This window comes from Manis pentadactyla, chromosome 5, assembly GCF_030020395.1.
Source record: "Manis pentadactyla isolate mManPen7 chromosome 5, mManPen7.hap1, whole genome shotgun sequence".
NCBI lineage: Eukaryota > Metazoa > Chordata > Mammalia > Pholidota > Manidae > Manis > Manis pentadactyla.
Genome location: NC_080023.1, coordinates 174,257,139 through 174,274,482, shown reverse-complemented (window position 1 = coordinate 174,274,482; position 17,344 = coordinate 174,257,139). Strand labels below are relative to the sequence as shown.

At 47.9% G+C, this 17,344-nt stretch overlaps 1 protein-coding gene across 6 annotated transcripts in view; it reads right to left on the bottom strand.

Annotated features, from left to right (window-relative positions):
- The window catches only part of STX16 (syntaxin 16), a 28,776-nt gene extending 23,159 nt beyond the window's left edge, over positions 1-5,617 (bottom strand). For 2 of the 6 annotated variants that reach the window (XR_008998036.1, XM_057503114.1), the window contains exon 1: positions 4,709-5,615. Coding sequence is in view for 3 of the 6 variants with exons in the window: in XM_057503114.1 (XP_057359097.1) it covers positions 4,709-4,840 (132 nt within the window). In the remaining 3 variants the exon portion in view is untranslated. Of the gene's footprint in view, positions 1-4,708 lie in introns of all 6 variants that reach the window. The other 4 variants (XR_008998034.1, XM_036901881.2, XR_008998035.1 and 1 more) reach the window with 3 other exon arrangements.
- Between the last annotated feature and the right edge of the window lie 11,727 nt (positions 5,618-17,344).

Sequence of the window (17,344 nt, the reverse complement as noted above, 5' to 3'; positions counted from 1 at the left end):
GGAGAAGGACCTCAGGCTTCCTACAGCCATAGTTAATTAATCTTTAGTTTCCTTTTTTCCCCCCCAAAGCACACCATATTTTATTAAAAATAATGTGCTAGTTTCAAACTAATCTAAGACCAATTAACTCTAGCTTCCATTTACAGATTATGCATTATTTTAAAACAGAGACTAGATTAAGCAGTAAACTCTAGCAAAGTAGCCCCAATCCCTGTTAGATCCGTTCCTGGAGACCAAAGGCAATCATTCAAGTCATACAGCACCTCATCAGATCAGAACAGCAACTCAACACCTACTTTTCAGTCATTCATTTAAAACTTTATACATTTTTTAAAATGACTGTTCAACTTTGTGAATTCATTCCAGTTTCTTAAAGCCAAGATGCCTGTAACTGCTTGAATGCGGTGCTGCCTTAAAATCTGCACTTGGCATCAGTAACGTCAAAGTTACTCTGTACAGTACTGGAGCCACTTCTAAGGATATCTGCTGGTAGCACTGGAGTAACAAACCCTGTAATGTTGTTAACTGTCTCTCTCCTCTTCAAACCAAAGCTAAGGCTGTGTGGTGGAGAGAAACTGTGTATTAAAACAGAACTTGAGAGAGCATTGTTGAATCCATAGGGCCACAGGAAATCACCTAACTCAAACCCCTCCATTTACACGTAAAGCAGAAGATGTCCAAAGAGATTAATTAAAAGCTTGTCGAAAGACACATTCGGAGTGGGCTGCAGTGAGACTTAGCCCTAAATTCCCATACGTTGCTGCCCTGAGGCACTACATGATGGGGCACATCCGAAACAGGCCAGAACAGAATGAAGGAGAAAGGGCAACAACTGCACTTTGCCGACAGCCTAAAAATCAAACCCCAGCCTGTTTCTAACTCTTAGGTTTGCTATTATCAATACAACCAAGAACACAATTAAGTAGAATTTTGTTCAGTTCTGGGTGCTGAACTTTAAAAAGGATACAGAAAAACTAGAGCTGATTCATAGGCAAACCACACTGCCTGAGCCGGGACCGCTGAGCTGGAGAAAGCTCCAGGGAACAAGGAGGCTGTAGGGTTATCCTGCAGGAGCAGCAAGAGGTTTCCGGTGTCAAGGAGACCCTGAGGGCCAGAACCAGGGCTAGGGCCACAGGACGTGAGATTCAGACACAACTGGGTTAATATAGGCAAAGACTTTTTGGTGGCGTGAGCAGCTGCTGGAATTTCCTATCGCCATCACAGAACACGGTCAAGGGAGGCAGGCACAGGGGTTATCACAGAAGGGGATGCTGGGTGACCTATAGGTCCCCTCTGGCCCTTGGGACTTGGGTTTGTTTTGTCACTGCACATCCTCCCTAAATTCCTGCTTAGCTGTGACACGTCTGCCTGAATGCAGCACAATCTCTTTGTATGCATAGACAGGTACACAACAACCCCACTGTCACCCCCAACCAATTTCCAGTTTTTCCCTCAAACTAGGATGCAAAAAAAATGCATGGTTATGTTTTTTGATAAAAGTTTTAGGTGTGCTTAGTTTAGAGGTGTGTGAGATGCACACACAAAACCCTAGTTTCCAATCAATTTCCACAGCCTTTTCCTTACATAAGGATATGAAAATTCAGGTTAGAACAAAACAAAAACCCAAAACCCAAAACCATTACTTGAGATGTGATTTATTTTGGGTTGTGTGTGAGATAACAAATACACACACCAAAATCAACTTCTACAGCTTTTTTTTCTAACTAGGAACTAGAAATTTCAAGTTTAAGATTTTAAAAATTAAGTTAAAATCTAGAGCTTAGTTACTTCTTTTCTAATTACCTGAGTTTAAGCTATTTACAAATTGTCTACTTTTGTTTCACTCATGTTTTTAATGTGACTGGTATATATCTTTCAAAGTTTTTATTTATAATTTTTCAAACACACAGAAGAGTGTGTAAAATGGTATAAAGTCCCCCTACAAATTCATCAACAGATTTAACAATTAGTAACATTTTGCCTAATTTGTTCCCTTTATTGGGAGAGGGGGTTAAGTACATGAAATAAGTGATATTTTGAAATTTCATTACTCATCATTTCAATAAGCCTCTAATTAGCAATTAACTATAATTAGTTTAATTAACTAATAATTTCTTGGTATCACCTACAACCCAGTCCATATTCAAATTTGACAGCTATAATTTTGTTTGATTTGTTACATGGTTTTGAAGTTTATAAGTCAGAACTGAGGTTTTAAATTTTTTATGAGCTAGATATGTAGTGAAAAATACTCGAGTTATTCAATGAAATTCTTAAACACTGTGTTTGTTATACATGGCCTTTCCCCAAAAATGTTTGTTTCCAATTTACAGAAAAGTTGAAAAAATAGTACCATCTATTTAGTCATGTTAACATTATGTCGTATTCGATTTTGCGTGTAGCATCAATTGTGAGCAACTTATGATACAAAACTTCACCCCTAAATACAGCAGAAATGTATGACATGTCATGTTTTTTAGTGTACACAATTAATATATATAAATATGTTCTCTTTTAAAATTCTACCTTAAGCAAACCATTTTTAATTGCAAAGTATTTTTTAGATAGTCTGAGTTGACTACAAGGATATTTTAAATGATCTGATTGCCTATACTCTTAGATAGATTTAAAATAGACTAATATGTAACATTTTAAATGGGATTACAGAAAATATTTTTGAATGTTCTGATTTAGACATATATTAGACATGTGATTTAGAAATCTATTTTCAAGCAATTGCCTAAGTTAGCTAAATATATTTGTACATTTTTTGACATACCTATTTTTCCAAATTGTATACTTACCCATTTTTAATTATTTGACTTAGTTTATGTATATTTTTAATTGCTTAACTTAGAAAACCATTTTATAAATCAGTTTGATGTAGAGATGAACTTTTAAAAAGCTGCCTGTCTCAGACCCAGGTTTTTAAAACCGACTTAATGATCAATACTACTAATAAAAAAAAGTCTCATGTTACCCAACAGGTCAGAGTGTTTTGAACCTTATACAATTAAAAACTTAGAAGCAAACAATGTTTTTCAATCACTTAAAACTGATAACCTTAGAAACATTAACGGGAGTTTTAGTTTTGTCTTTTTTCTCCCCCACCAGGCTGCATAAAAATCAAGCCATTTAAGGACCATGCAACTTTTACTTCTTAACTTAATGAAAAATAAGGTTCCATTGAGAAATTTTATTCACTCAATTTCTATTCTCTAGTTCTTAGTTTATTTCAGAACATTCTTTTCAAAATTAGCACTGGAATTAGCCAGTTTCCATTTTACATTTATTTCTGTATCATTTCTTTTAGTTTATAGATGCAAAAGAACTTTAAATTCTCAAGTAAATGAAAATCTAAACACACTCTATCCCTGTTTTCTATGCTTTTTGGCCTGAGTTTATGCGATTTTATTCCTGAAACTGTTCACTGGGCTTAAAATAGCTTTTCTATAGCAGCAATACGGCCAAAGACATTTTCCACTTAGGATTTACAAAAAAGAAGTGTCTTTCCCGCTGCTGCCAACGATTGAGACTCATGGCATTACCTTTCTTAAGAATTTAGATAAAGTCAAAGAAAAAAAGATTAAAAGGCAATACAGTCCCTAAGAGATGAAATAAGTGTGAGATTCCCAAAGCTGTGTATTTCAAGTAGAATCCCCAAGAATCTGACTTTGGGATAACTATTCCCCCATCTTTCAATGCTGCTTCTATTCAAGCCTAGCCAGTCTATATAGCAAGGAGCCCCCCAATAAAACTAGTTTCATAATTTCACTTTTCAATTTTAGATACTAAAACGCGAATCAACATTGTCTTGTAGAGATCAGCCAGACCCACCCCTTATTTAACAGCATAAAATTGAGGCTCAAAACGGGAAAGGAGCCCTCATTACAAACAAAAAACAGTAATCCTTCCAGGCCCTCCCTATAAAATATTCTACTGCTGGGCTGAAGAAAGGTTCAGATTAATTAAATTACAAATATATGCTATTTGGGGGGGTTAGTTTTCACATACGCAATTTTTTTTTTTTTTTTGGAAGTTCGAATGGAGGGAAAAGCTTATTTCCTCTTTGGGAAATGGAAAATGAAGAACCTAAGCACCTTACAATCTCACAAACAAGCACTGGGAAAAACAGTCAAGCAATTATTCATGGGGACACGGTCACAGAGAAGGCTACGAGGCCATTAAAAGAAAAAGGGCAAAAAAAAAAAAAGCCCCCACAAAAACCCGACTTCTTCCATAGTTGGGGGAAGATGTCGTTCATTTGCAAGGATTTGGGTCTGCGATCCTGCATCCCGGCTACTAGAACCAAAGTGAGGCTCAGAATGGGGGGGGTGGGGGGGGAGGAGGCATAAAACAAACGAAACAAAAAGGCTTCAGAAAGGCCGGACGCTTCCAAATCTTAGTGTTAAAACATATGTAAATTGGAGGCGGCGGTCGTGCAGTGACGCCAGGGGGGGTGAGGAAGGAACGGGGAGGGTTGCGGAAGTGAGGAGAGGAAGGCAGAGGTGGGAGCAGCGGGGGCCTGAGACTGTTTTTTTTTCCCCCGTCCAGGGTTATAGATGCCCCCGGACCTAGCCGAGAGGCCGTGCATTTCCGTATTATTCTGATCTTCTTTTTTTAAACAGAGAGACAGACAGAGACAGACAGACAGGCAGAGCCGCAGTGCACACAGTGCGTGTGTCGGAGAGGCCGCCGGGAGACTCACCGCAGCAATGCTACGTGAATGCAGAGGGCTGGAGGTGGTGTGACTACTCACTTGCTCGGCTAACAGCTGCCGGTTTTGGATGGAATTATTCCGCAACAACAAGAAAGCGTCCGTTAAACGCCTGGTGGCCATGTCTCACCCTTTGTGACCCCCCTCTCAGGGGACCCCCGCCCACTTATATTCCTGGTTTATTCACTTTCTTTCTTAGTCTGGCCTAGCCGGCCCACCCTTCACAAAAGCCTCTCGACAAGGCCTCAAGCCAAAGAGATGCGGCTTTGCGCTTCGCCAAGGAGCGAAGACCCCTCCTCAAATAACAGCTAGGCTTTCCAGTTGTCTGATTCCCCCTACCCAAGACCTGCCTTCGATCTCTAAGCACTTAGATCCCCCCAATCCTTGCGTAGCTAGCCACCCTCCCAGAGACCCCACCCCAATCCAAGCTTGGATCTACAAGCGTCCAACTCGCCAATCCGGCTCTGGACTGGGAGGCCCTGAAGCCCCTAACCCCTTAGTCTCTGAGACCCCCAAGGATCTTGGCCCCCTACTCCTAACTTGGCTCACAGGCTAGGCCGTGCCCTGAGGCCTGGCTCTAACTCAGTTTCCTCACTAGAGGCCTGGCCTAGGCCCCTTTGGACAACCTGGGCCAGGCCTGGGCCCTGAACTCCAGGGCGCCTGGTGCTCCCTTCTTGGGCCTTGTCTGAGCCTGCTAAGGCCCGGGCCCGACCTCCTGACCCCTTCCCTTTATGGGTGGCCTGATCTTCCACTGCTACAGCAGCCTGCCAGCCTCCGAGGAGGGCAGCAGGGCATGCCTCCCAGGCCTCTCACTCCTCTTCGCCGGCTCCCTCCATCCCCGGATCTGACTGCAGCTCAGCCCCGGGCCGTTTCCGTGCTGTGGTCCCGGGTTCTGGCGTCCCCCCTGGCCCTCTTCCTGTCCGTCTCTCGCGAGTGCCCCCCCGCGACATTTGCAAGCCTAGCTCTCAACGTTCCGGGCACGGGAGCTCCCTGCCCCACTGCCCCGGGGCGCAGGAGAGCTCCGCCCTCTCTCTCGGGGTGCTCCCAGGCGCCCGGTGTCTCCTGGCCCAACTGGGTCCGGGCCCGGGGAGCGGGCAGGACTGAGCTTCGGGACCGTGGCCCCAAGCTGCAAACCATTGCCAGAGGCTTTGGGGCACACATTAGAGTGGAGTTGCGCGGCAGGCAAATTTGGGCTCCCGCAGAGCCGAAGTTCGAGGCGCGCGGAGTTGGGGCGGCAGAGGAAAAGTTGGAGACGACTGCCTCTGGAGGCCGAGCACGCTCCACTGCAGGCGGCGGCTCACGCTCGCTTTTTATTTTTTTCCCCCTCAGTTCTGCAAAAAAAAAAAAAAAAAAAAAAGTATCCGAAAAACAGCCAGTATTTTAAAAAAAAAGCAAAAGCTAGCGCTCCAGGCCGCCGCCGCCAGTCGGGGGTCGCGGGGGCGCCCGCCCTCGCGGCTGCCGCTTTCTGTAGGGGGCACTGCAGGGTTGTGGAATCTCAAGTGGAAAAGTTGCCCGGAACTTTGACAGCCCCCGCGACCACGACTTCTTCGTGCCGAGGGGCCCCGCGGCCCCCGCACCGCCTCCCCGCCGTGGACCCGGCGGCGAGCGACCCCCACACGCTGTCCGGGCCGGGTTGGCGGGGTTCAGGCAGGGCTCTGCGGGGACGCCTTGGGCTGGAGCCGCCCGGGCCCGCGAGGCAGGCCCGAGGAACGCCGGGGCCGTCGAGGGGCCCCCGCCAGGGCTCGGCAGTGGGGTCCTAACCCGGGGGCAGCGCCCCGGAACTGGCGCGCGCCTTCGTCCCTGCATTTGCTCCTGCATTAAGCAAACTCCGTACACACGTGCGTGTGTTCCGCGCGTTCGCCGCGTGCTAGGCGCTGGGCCGGCGGAGAGGACGCAGCCCGAGCGGTACGACGCCAGCCAGCCGGCCGGCGCTCGCGGAAGGCAGCCCGGCGGCGCGAGGCCCAGCGCCGCTCACACCGCCGCCGGTGGGCGGCCTGGTCTGGCTTCATTTTTGTGAAGGAGACTGTTTCTGTGCATCGATGTGTAACCAAAGATTAATGTTAAAGATATCTTTGGGGGGAAATATGAAAATGAATTAAATAAAAGAAAAAGAGTAGAGAGCGCCAGAGAGCCGGATTGGCGCGTTGGTTCCAAGGAAGGGGCCGCGGCTTCCAGAGCCGGGAGGTGGGCGCGGCGGCGCGCGGGGAAGGGGCGCTCTCGCCCGGCGGGGCGACGCGCGATGCCTGGCGAGCAAACCCCCGCCGCCAGCGGGCCGCTGCCCTCCCCAGCCGGCGGCCCCGGCGCGTGAGCGCCCTGACTCGGCTCGTGGAGGGAAATTCGGGGGTCTGGCACCCCGCGCTTGGTTGGGCACCCCGGGGAACGTTTGCCTTTGCCCAGAGAGGACGAGTAACGTCCCCACGCCGTGTCTGACCCCCGCAGCGATCCGACCCCCCAAGCCCGCGGCTAAGCCCTCCGCCCCCTTCGTAGGGCAGATACTGTAAATAACAACTGGGGCTCTGCGGGGAGAACAGATTAGAAATGTCGCCCGCACTCTGCTCCTTTCATCACCTTGCATAGCCCGGACTTGTTTACTTCGCTTGGCTTTTTCTTCCCCTGGCTGGAACGTGATCTGCCTCCTCCTCGGGGACTGTGTTTTATTCATCTTTGTACCCACTGCCATCTCATCGCTTGGAATAGACTCTGGCTAAATGTTTTTTGAATGCGTGCATGAATGAATGAGAGACCCGCGATTTAGTCCCCAAACTCTCCGATCTCCCTCAAGCGACTTTAAGCCTTTGGAGCCTTTATCTGTTAAGAAAGAAAAACATGTGGGGTTTTAATAATCCCCGCAATCCGTGCCCTGTCTATTTCTCTGGGGCTATTGTGAAGATCAAATAAGATAAGTGAAACCTTTGTAAACTATCAGATGCCGAGCAAATATTATAGAGGATGGTTATTCATTCATTCTCCTTGACTGGGAAAGCTTAACAAAGTAATTCCTGGGTTTGCGTTTTAGCAGATGGTGGTCGCCCTTCCTAGTCAGTCTTAAATATTTATTGTGGGTCAATCTCGTTCTTACATTTAGGAAATCAATCAAGCTTCCGTTTCTTTGAATGAAATGAAAAGTGCTTGCACACATAAATAGTGGGAAAAAATCCTCTCAGTCCCCAGACTGCCACCCCAAGCAACCCAAGAGCAGGGAAATCATGAAGAATCCATGAGATTGGCATCGCAGCCCTAAGGCAGCACCATGCAGCTGTAACCCTGCCGCGTCCAGGCACAGGATTGTGTGCGTGAAATAGTGTTAAGTGAGAAGAAGGACCCCTGGAGAGGACGTGCAGGCTGGTGGAGATGTATCCATGTTCGCTCTGACCCATATTGGAAGTGGGGGAGGCGGGGGAGAGAAGAGGATGTAAATCATTACATTTGAATGTTCCTTGGCTGTTTTATTTTCCTGTCAAGTGGTTTAAGCCTGATTTTTTTTTTTAAAGCATTCCCTCATGGCCAAGTATGTGTTTCCTTGGAATTGAAATCTAGGTTGATGGTTTTATATTTTAAAAGCTTTCATTGTGACTCATTCTTGGCCTGGGCTGGGATTCTGTAATACTCCCCAAGCTCAAGGAGCCTGGGTGTCCTGTTTCTTCAGCTTTGTTCATACCTACTTTCTAACATTTTGCCAATGGATCCAAGAAGTCACTTTTGGAGACAAGTGTTTCTTTGTGTTCTTGTCATCCTAATCAGTGCAGAAGGGAACATAAACATGGAATTTCCCGGGCTAAAGCCAGACAAGGCAGGAGCAGGAGACAGTTTTCAAGCGCTGACAGGTTAGTGGTTAGGCAAAATGGGTTGGGAGTGTGAGACTCACACGCTCTGGTGACAAGCCCTCATTCAGGTCCAGCACACAATAAGTGCTCCACAAATGGGCATCGCGGTCTACCACGGCAGCTGTCTTGCTGACACAAAGCTCACCAGGCTCAACTCTTCCTGGAAGGCATTAGAGCAAACTCCAAAGAGCATGACACGGTGGTGGGAACTGGGTACTCTCCAAGCACATTTTCAAGATTTTTGTTCTGTGGCTTGGGAATCCAGATGTGTCTACAGTGCACTCTTGTGTGTAAGAGGGATTTAAACAGTCTCAAATGGATTCCTTTTAACTTGGGCTTTTCTAGCGCCTGTTGAAAGACACATGGTCGTTCTTTTATTAAGATGAGCAGCAGAAGGCCCCAAGTGTAACAAACACCTCATTTGCACAGATGTGACGTAACAGGCAGATTCTAGCCAGATTTAGGAAACAGTGGCCTTGTGCTCCGTCTCTCCAAATAGCTCCTCAAAACCTTGTGTGCTTCCAAACTCAGAAAACCCCCTACCTCTGTCTGTCTTCTACCATGGTGCCTCTCCCAAGCAGAGAGACACCAGAGAGAGGCCCCCATTTTGTTCTGTTGGGCCAGATAATTCCGTTCAGTGGGCATTTCTAAAAACCCTAGCAGTGGCTGTGCCTAGCTCTTGCCAGGCATGGCTAAAAGGCACAAAACACAACGGAACTCTTGCCTTCAAGGAATTCGCAGTTTCCGTGGCTTCTGCCCAAATGCTGGTCCTCATCCTGTGCCTTTCTCCACCAGCCTCCTAACAGCTGCCCTCTCTTCCCCTCCATCCATTCTCCACCTGCAGACACGGTGACCTTTCCAAAGTGTAAATCTCATCATGTCACTGCCTGATTGAGGCCCTGGAACAGCTCCCTCTGGCCTGCACCAGCAACACTCAGCAGAAAACAGGCACTTTCTAAGCCAGGCCATCACTGGCCATCACTAATGGTAACTAATGGTGGTCTTTTCTTGGTTGGCAGAAAAAAAATAAACTAATTGATGGACTAGTCCCCATTTTAAGTGTTTCTCCCCTCACTTTTCTTAAGCCTTCGGTCCCTGCTACCACTTGGCTGTATTAGAAAACACAGCTGACCCTTGAAGAACTCAGTTTGAACTGCACAGGTCTATTTATACATAGATTTTTTTTTTGGAAAAATTTTTGGAAATCTGTAACAATTTGAAAAACCTTTTTCTTTTCCCTAGCTTACTTGAATGTAAGAAAAATAACACATATAGTACAGATGTGTTCATTGACTATTTTTATTTTGTTAAGGCTTCCAGTCAACAGTAGGCTATTAGTAGTTAAGTTTTAAGGGAGTCAAAACTTATATGTGGATTTTTCAGCTGCACAGGGGGTGACCACCACGTTGTTCAAGGGTCAACTGTAGTATAAGACTATATCTGATTTATCCCAGAAGCATGAATTTCATTAAACTTTTTTTTTCATGTCTCAACATTTCCTGGTGTTCTGCATGTATATAGTCTGCTCTCTAAAAATGGCGGAGAGCCCCCTGGGCTGGAAGCCTGGCATCCAGGGTCCTTCCCAGAAAGCCCCACCCACATGGTTCACTTCCCTTTTCCAGGCCTTGGCTGGTGCGGTTTCTCTGCCTAGAAGGCAGGTCTTCCCCTTCTGCCTGGTGAACTCTTCCTTTGAGACTTAATGCCACCTATTATCTGGTGTAATAAATGTTTGTGGAATGGATGAACAGATGCACAGACGGAAAGATGAGATTAAAAATGTAAAGTTGCTGAGACCCCCAGATGGCCAGGATCCCCCCACGGGGGAGGCATATTGCAAGTGTGGTGACCCTCTGCCCTTTCACTCGCCAGGCTTCAGCCCCTTGGGCTTCTTACTAGTCTCAAACTGTCCCATCCTACCCAGGCTCTTCATGTGACTGGCGTCTCCTCATGATTCAGGTCTCAGACCACAACCAGTCCTCCCGCTCTGTCCAGACCACTGGAAAAGGGCTGACCTCTCCACAACCGAATGCCCATCATACCATGTGCCCCACTCAGTCAGCTTCAAGACTCACACATCTAACCTCACAGCTTTTGGTCTCTGAGGCCACGAAGGAGACCTCTTAGGAACAACTCATGCCAGCAAAGCATATCTTCTGCATTCTATTTTTTTTTTCTTTTTTTTCAGGATGGTGTTGACACATGTGCACGCAAATAAATCAACCTTTCCATCTTAACCATCTCCCTTGGCAGGAACAATCAGTTGATGTGCCAAACCAGGGCTGACTGGTGTGACTCACCGCTTGAAAAATATAAAGGAAATCATTGTGTTTTCACACTAACAGGTATTGAAGCACAGCCAGTTCATCCGTTTCTAGGTTTTTCCCATGGCCATAACCACTGACCTGTTTGTGGTCTTGCATGTGATGGGCAAGTTCAGAGCTGGGCTCTAGTCTTCTCCAGATGCCAGTCTTGTGGCCAGCAGCCTCTCATTAGCCATGTGGTCATGTAAGGGTCAAGACTCCTGTGGCTGCAAGGGACAGGTCCCAAATCAGATCGGCTTAAGCTTGACCGCCATAGTGTTGGCCCGCATACTAAAAAAAAAAAAATTCTGGGCATGGCTGGATCCATGATACCATGATACCAAGGGAGCATGATACCAAAAAGAGTCTCATTTCTCAGCTCTCTTTCCTCTGCACTGGTTTCACGCTCAGGCTGGCCCCCCAGGAGGGAGCGGACTGCTATCTGGAAGCTTTGCTCTGCCCTGGAGTCTCACAACATCGCACCCACAACAGGAAGGGCACTCCTCTGCCCCAGTGGTTTCAAGAAAAGTCCTAGAATTGACTCATTAACCTGCCTTGAGTCGCATCTTTATCTCTATACCCTGAACTGTGGCCAGAAAGTAGTGGTCACTGGGCTGCTCAGGCCTGGGTCATGTGACTACTTCTGGACTCAGGAAGGTGAGGATGGCAGGGTTAGAGCCTCTCAAAAAGAATGCATTACAAGTTTGCTTTTTTTTTTTTAAATAAGTGTGTCCGATCCCAGAAAGGAGATGCTGGGTGCTCAAGTGCAGCAGATTCCCGCCTCAGGCCGGTTTGCAATCCTTACTCTGTCCCCTTTGCGCATTGCCATTGGAAACTCAGTGCTCTGGCTTCTGGAGCTGTGGTTATGGCTGGTTCTCGGCCTTCAAGACCTCTCTGTGGCCCAGCCCCCAACTGTTGATTTGCACCCACTGTTCTCTCCTTGCTTTTCTAGTTCTACCCTTCATGCACCTGTGGTTTCAGGTACCACCTAGGCGTCAGTTATCTCCACAAACTCTGCCCCTGCGTCTCTCGTTCTGAGCACTCCATGTAGATTTCCAACTTGCAGTGCACAGAGCTGCCTGGACGTCCCGCACATCCCACAGTAAGAGCCGCTGGGCATGCTCCTCCTCCTCCTGCTCCACCCCTGATCTTTATTGACAGCCCACCGATCATCCAGTCCCCCTAAAGAGAGCCTATGGCATCCTCTGCCCTCCCAGCCCCTCTTTGCCTGAGCCAGTATACCATTTACAACCAGAATGCCACAGGTCCTGCCTCCTAAATATCAGCAGTCCTTCCTCCTTCCCATCCCCCATGCCACTCCACTGGCCGTGTCTCTTTTGCCTGGAAAATCACAACAGCCGGCCTACCTGGTCTCCATGCTTCCAATGCTGGTCCCCGGTGCAGGCTGTTCTCTAAACCATCACCTTGCTAAAAATATCAGTCTGTTCATGTTCCTCTCCTGATTAGACACTTGCTTTCTCATCCTGCTGCCGACGGGAAAAAAATTAACTTCTTAACTTTGCCTCTAAAATCCAGAAGTGTCCAAGGCCTCTCTGGGCCACACCTACCTCAAATCCTATGCCTTGTGAAAGTGTCTCTGCACACTCCATGCTTATCATTTCTGTCTCTTTCGACATTTGATATCCTCTGCCTTGAGTAGTTTCCTCCACTCCCATCCTTGTCTCCTGGGAAATTCTCACCTTTCAAGATCAAGCTCAAATGTCACCTGTGAGCCCTTCCTATTCCCTCAGGTAACATCTGTCACTTTTGCTTCTTGGAGCTGCAATGTAGGATTGCCACCCTGTCTTGTGTGGGTTTTTCTCCTTCCCTTGATGGGGAATATGAGCAGGGCAGGTGCTGGCCCCCTCATCTCTGAAGCCCCAGTGCCTGCCAGAGGATGCACTGCTCATGTGCATGAATGAATGAATGACACTTGAGCATCCCTGGGCAGGTTGGTGAGGTAGCCCACCAGGGCCAGAAAGGGCGGGGCTGGCATCTTACAGCCTGCCTATCACAGAAGGAAGATTGATCCTTGCCTTAAAACCAAAGCCCAGGTGTCAGGGTGTGAGGTTGTGAGACTGGGCTAGGCCAAGTGAGTCCAGGGTAGATGTCTTTAGGGCCTATTGCTGTAATTAGGAGTATCATGAGGTCAAATGCCTCCGGGGGTATTTAGGCTAATGGGAAGGTTGTATAAATCATGGACAGAGACAAAAATCCTGCTGAATTTTCCATCTCCGGTTGTCACATCTCCTTCTCCCTTTGAAAGGCCAGCTCACCCTCAGCCAGCAGTCTAAATCAATTTGAGCCTCAAGGTTGGATTGTCAGGGCTAAACACATGTCTCTGGTATCCTCTTTCTCTTTTTTTCTCTGCAAAGTTCAGTTGCAAACCTAGTTAACTGCTTCCTTTGGCTCTGTTAGATGTGACTTAACTATTCTACCCTGATGGGATTGACAGCCTGCTCCATGTCTTTTTGATGGAAATAAAGGCTGAGTGAGTTGGACTTGTGTCCAATTATCTCCGGAAATATGATTGGACACGTGGTCTCAGTGCTCCACTTTTCCCAAGATGCTGCAGAAGCAGCATGTGTTTTACACGCAACTTCCAAACGCAAGGTGTTGTCAGGTTCATGGGGACTGCGGAGTGATAAAATGTGATGTCTCTGGGTGTCACTCTTGCAGAAGGTCCAGTCTAAATAGGGTCTGGAGAAAAGCCAAGCTCGCACAGACTCCTCTCCGTGGGTCTGTCTCCTAGTGTGGAGCTTGTCAGGACCACGGTGTTCAGTGCCTCCTTGTTGTCCTGAGGACCATTTCTGGCAATCCACATTAAGATCGGAGTCAATCAATGGAAGAACCAATGGCTTTACCAATACAGAAGTACTGAACAGCTACCACGAGCCCAGCATTGTGGAAGACGCTAGAGTTGTGTAAGACACTCTGCTCTCAAAGAACTCGCAGTCTAGCTGGGGACACAAAACCAACAGATGGGCAACAATTAGTGAGCAATGGAGCTTGAAAAAATATGCCAAAGTGACTATAAATACAGCAGCGGTTTGTAAAAGGCAGAGATTGGTATTTCAGCAAAAGCTTCCTCTGTGGAGGAGGGAGACCCCTGCCTTGAAGGATGAGAAAGGGTTAGAAAGGGGAGGGTGTCCCAGAGAGGGGAACACAGCGTGAGCAAGGCTGAAGGCACCAGGCTCAGAATAAGGCAGGTGAAAGACAAGGAGGGAGCCGGGCTGGAGGCAGGTGTCATCAAGGCAGAGCAAAAGCTGGAGTCCCCTGAAAGTCGGGGTTTAATTTTGATGTGCATTCAACTCACAAACACTTACTGTGTGCCAGCCCCTGTGAATTGATCATGCTGGTGATTCAGGGAAGAATGAGACATAAGAAAAGTTGGCCACATGAATATCTGATAGTAAGTGTTACAGTGGAGGTATGCACCAGACGCCTGACAGCCAAAAAGGGACAGCCAGCCTCACTTAATAAAGATCCAGGTGGGCTTCCTGGAGGAGGCACTAGATATTGGTCAAGGGTCAAAGGGCAGCAGCCTGAGCTGGCATGTACACAGATGTTCACTGCAATGTTGTTTATCAGAGCGGAAAAAATGGAAACAATCTGAATTTCCAACAAAGAGGGACCACTTTAATAGGTTATGATCCATCCATGTGGAATTCCATGGAGCAGCAGTTAAAAAGAATAAAGCAGTTCAGCATATGTTGACTTGCAAAGGCCTTTAAGAGATAATGCTAGAGAAAAAACTGCAAGATCCAGAAAAATATATATATTGTATGCTGTCTTTTGTATGAGAAAAAAAAATTTTTTGTTGGTAAGTGACTAGATTATCTCTGGAAAGAGACACAAGAAATTGGACTAATGGTTGCTTCCAGGGAGGGGAACGGGAAAGACTCAGGGGAGGGCTGTGACTCAGGCTGGGCCTGAAATGACCCCAAGGGCCATTGCTTGAAGCTTTGATCTTCAGAGGTGCTGGAAGTCAGCCAGGTGGATGGTCAGGGCCAGTATTCTGGCAGAAGGGACAGCCTAGGTGAGCCTGGGGTGTTTACAGACCCTTGAGGAGGGTTGGGAGGAAGGTGGATTTCGGAAGGGTGGCTGGGGAGCAGGCAGAGGTTGACCCCCACGGAGGAGGACGTGCCGTGCTAAAGATTTCTCACTTAGTCTAAACCTCCCCATGCACCCCGTCAGTCATTGCCAATGCTGCTATGATGGCTTTTGAATATGTTAACATGCAATCTCAGTCTGGCTGTGCTACTATAACAAAATACCAGGGACCGGGTGGCTTCTAAATAACAGACATTTATTTCCCTCAGTTCTTGAGGCTGAGAAATTCAAAATCAAGGTGCCAACACAGCTGTGTTCTATGAGAGCCCTCTTCCTGGTTCATAACTGTGTTCCCCCCCTGCCCCCCCACCCCATGATGGAAGCAGTGGGGGATCCCTGTGGGGCCTCTTTTATTAAACACTAATCCCATTCCTGAGGCCCCACCTTCATGACCTGAGCACCTCCCAGAGGCTGCACCTCCTAACACCACCAGAGTGGGGTGGTGAAGGGGCAGGATTTCCACGTGGGAATTTTGGGGGACACAAGCAGCCAGACTCTAGAACTTGGCCAGGCTGAACTGTATTTCCTGGAATTCTCCACCTTGTACATTTACAGCTAGGATGGGCCACATGGAGATGAAAGATTTGGAAGGCACTGCTCCCAACTTGGGGCACACGGTGAACAAGCCAGTGTGACACTGCGTCAGTTCACTTTCTAGAAGGAGAAATCAGAGAGCAGATAACACGATTGCTGAGACTGAGAAGCCCCATAAGGGAACCGACAAGGAGCCCGCAGGTAACTCTGATCTGAGCCCTGGAGGGCTGCAGGGTCTCGAAGGAACGCGGAGGTCAAGGTGAGAGGAGGCCAGAGTCCTCACGGGACAGGAAGGAGCCTGTCAGGCTGGCAGGTCACAAAGGGGGCGGGAGCTCGCGGGGCCAGGTCAGAGCTCGAGCCTTGCTGGCCTTGGAAGCTAAAGTCTGGACTTTGGATTTTATTCTAAGAGTGTCTGGAGTCAAGGCTTGACTGTACAGTAGGGGTTTCTTTCAAAGCTGGCCAAGTGAAAGCCCAACGTAGCTTCTCTTTTGAAAAGTGGGGATGAAACCTGGTCCTGGTATGTGTGTGTGTGTGTGTGTGTGTGTGTGTGCGCCTGGTCTTTGCCTCGGGTTGACTTGCAGCCTTTCCGTCCTGTATCTGTGCTAAGAGGGTCCAGCTCCCTGCTGCTCTCACCAGAATTCCATCTTTCCATCAATTCCATCTTCCTCCCACCAAGGAGTTCTTTCCAAGGTCCTAGTAAAGTGTTCTGTGAGGCTGAGTAACTCGCGCGGCTTTGTGCCTCATTTCCCTGGGATGCTCTTAGCAACCTCAGGCACTTCTCTTATTCGACAGAACTTCCTACCCTGTTCTGCCTGGAACAGAAAAAAAAACACAAGGGGAGGAATGGAATTGGGAAGTTAGCTTGGGAGCAGGAGAGTCCGGCAGAGGGAGACCCCTCAAAACATGACAGATGGCAGCCGGCTTCCCAAGGGGTCACTGGTCAGCCCCGCGTTCTCTGGCTCCTGATCCAAGCCTCCTGGCCTCAGTGTTTCTAGCTAATTGATTCAGAAATGACAAATTTATTGGATAGACGCCCAGAGACCATGTAGGCCAGAGAAGGAAGTCATTTGTCCAAGGTCACACAGCTGCCCAGTGCCAGGATTTGGCCTTGAATCCAACTTGATGCCCAGAGCCACCCTCTAGCATGGCACCAAGTCCCTCAGAGGAGAATTTACTACCTTGCCAAAGGCTCACGTGAGCTTCTCCTGTGTGTGCTTCCAGGGGGCACTTGGTGCCACTTCTCTTACATGGCGATCGGGTTCACAAGCAGGGCCTGGGGTGCGGTGTGACCGTCAGAGGGACGGAGGCAGGGAACCAGTCCTCTGCTGGTGAAAGGACTCAGACACTTGGTCAAGACACACACAAGCATACAACACACGTGGCTTTTCTTGAAACCACCTGGTACATAGTATGTCTTCAACTGATGTTGAGTAGATGGTCAGTAGGTAGCTGACTGTCTCATGGGAGTGCTGGCTGTACTCACTTCTCTTCTGTCATTAGAAAACCCAAAGTTCCACCTTCAGGAAGCCTTCCCAGATTGATGGAAGAATGAGTGGGTTCTTTGGTCTTGACCAGTGTTTCCGGACTCATTGGTCCAAGAAAGGTCCCAGAACTGAGTCTCATTGGCCTGACTTCAGTCACATGCCCCTCACCCCTGATCCAATTAATTATTATAACTGGGGGACTGAGGCTCGATCTGGCCCATCTTGGTTCACCTGCTCATGAGAACATCAGAGCTGGGGCCAGGCCCACCACCATGCGGATGGCGGTGGCAGGGGGATGCTTTCTTGAGGAAAATCGGGGTGTTGCTACCCAAAGAAGGAAAAGTAGCTAGCTGCTGGGGAGGCATAAAGAGC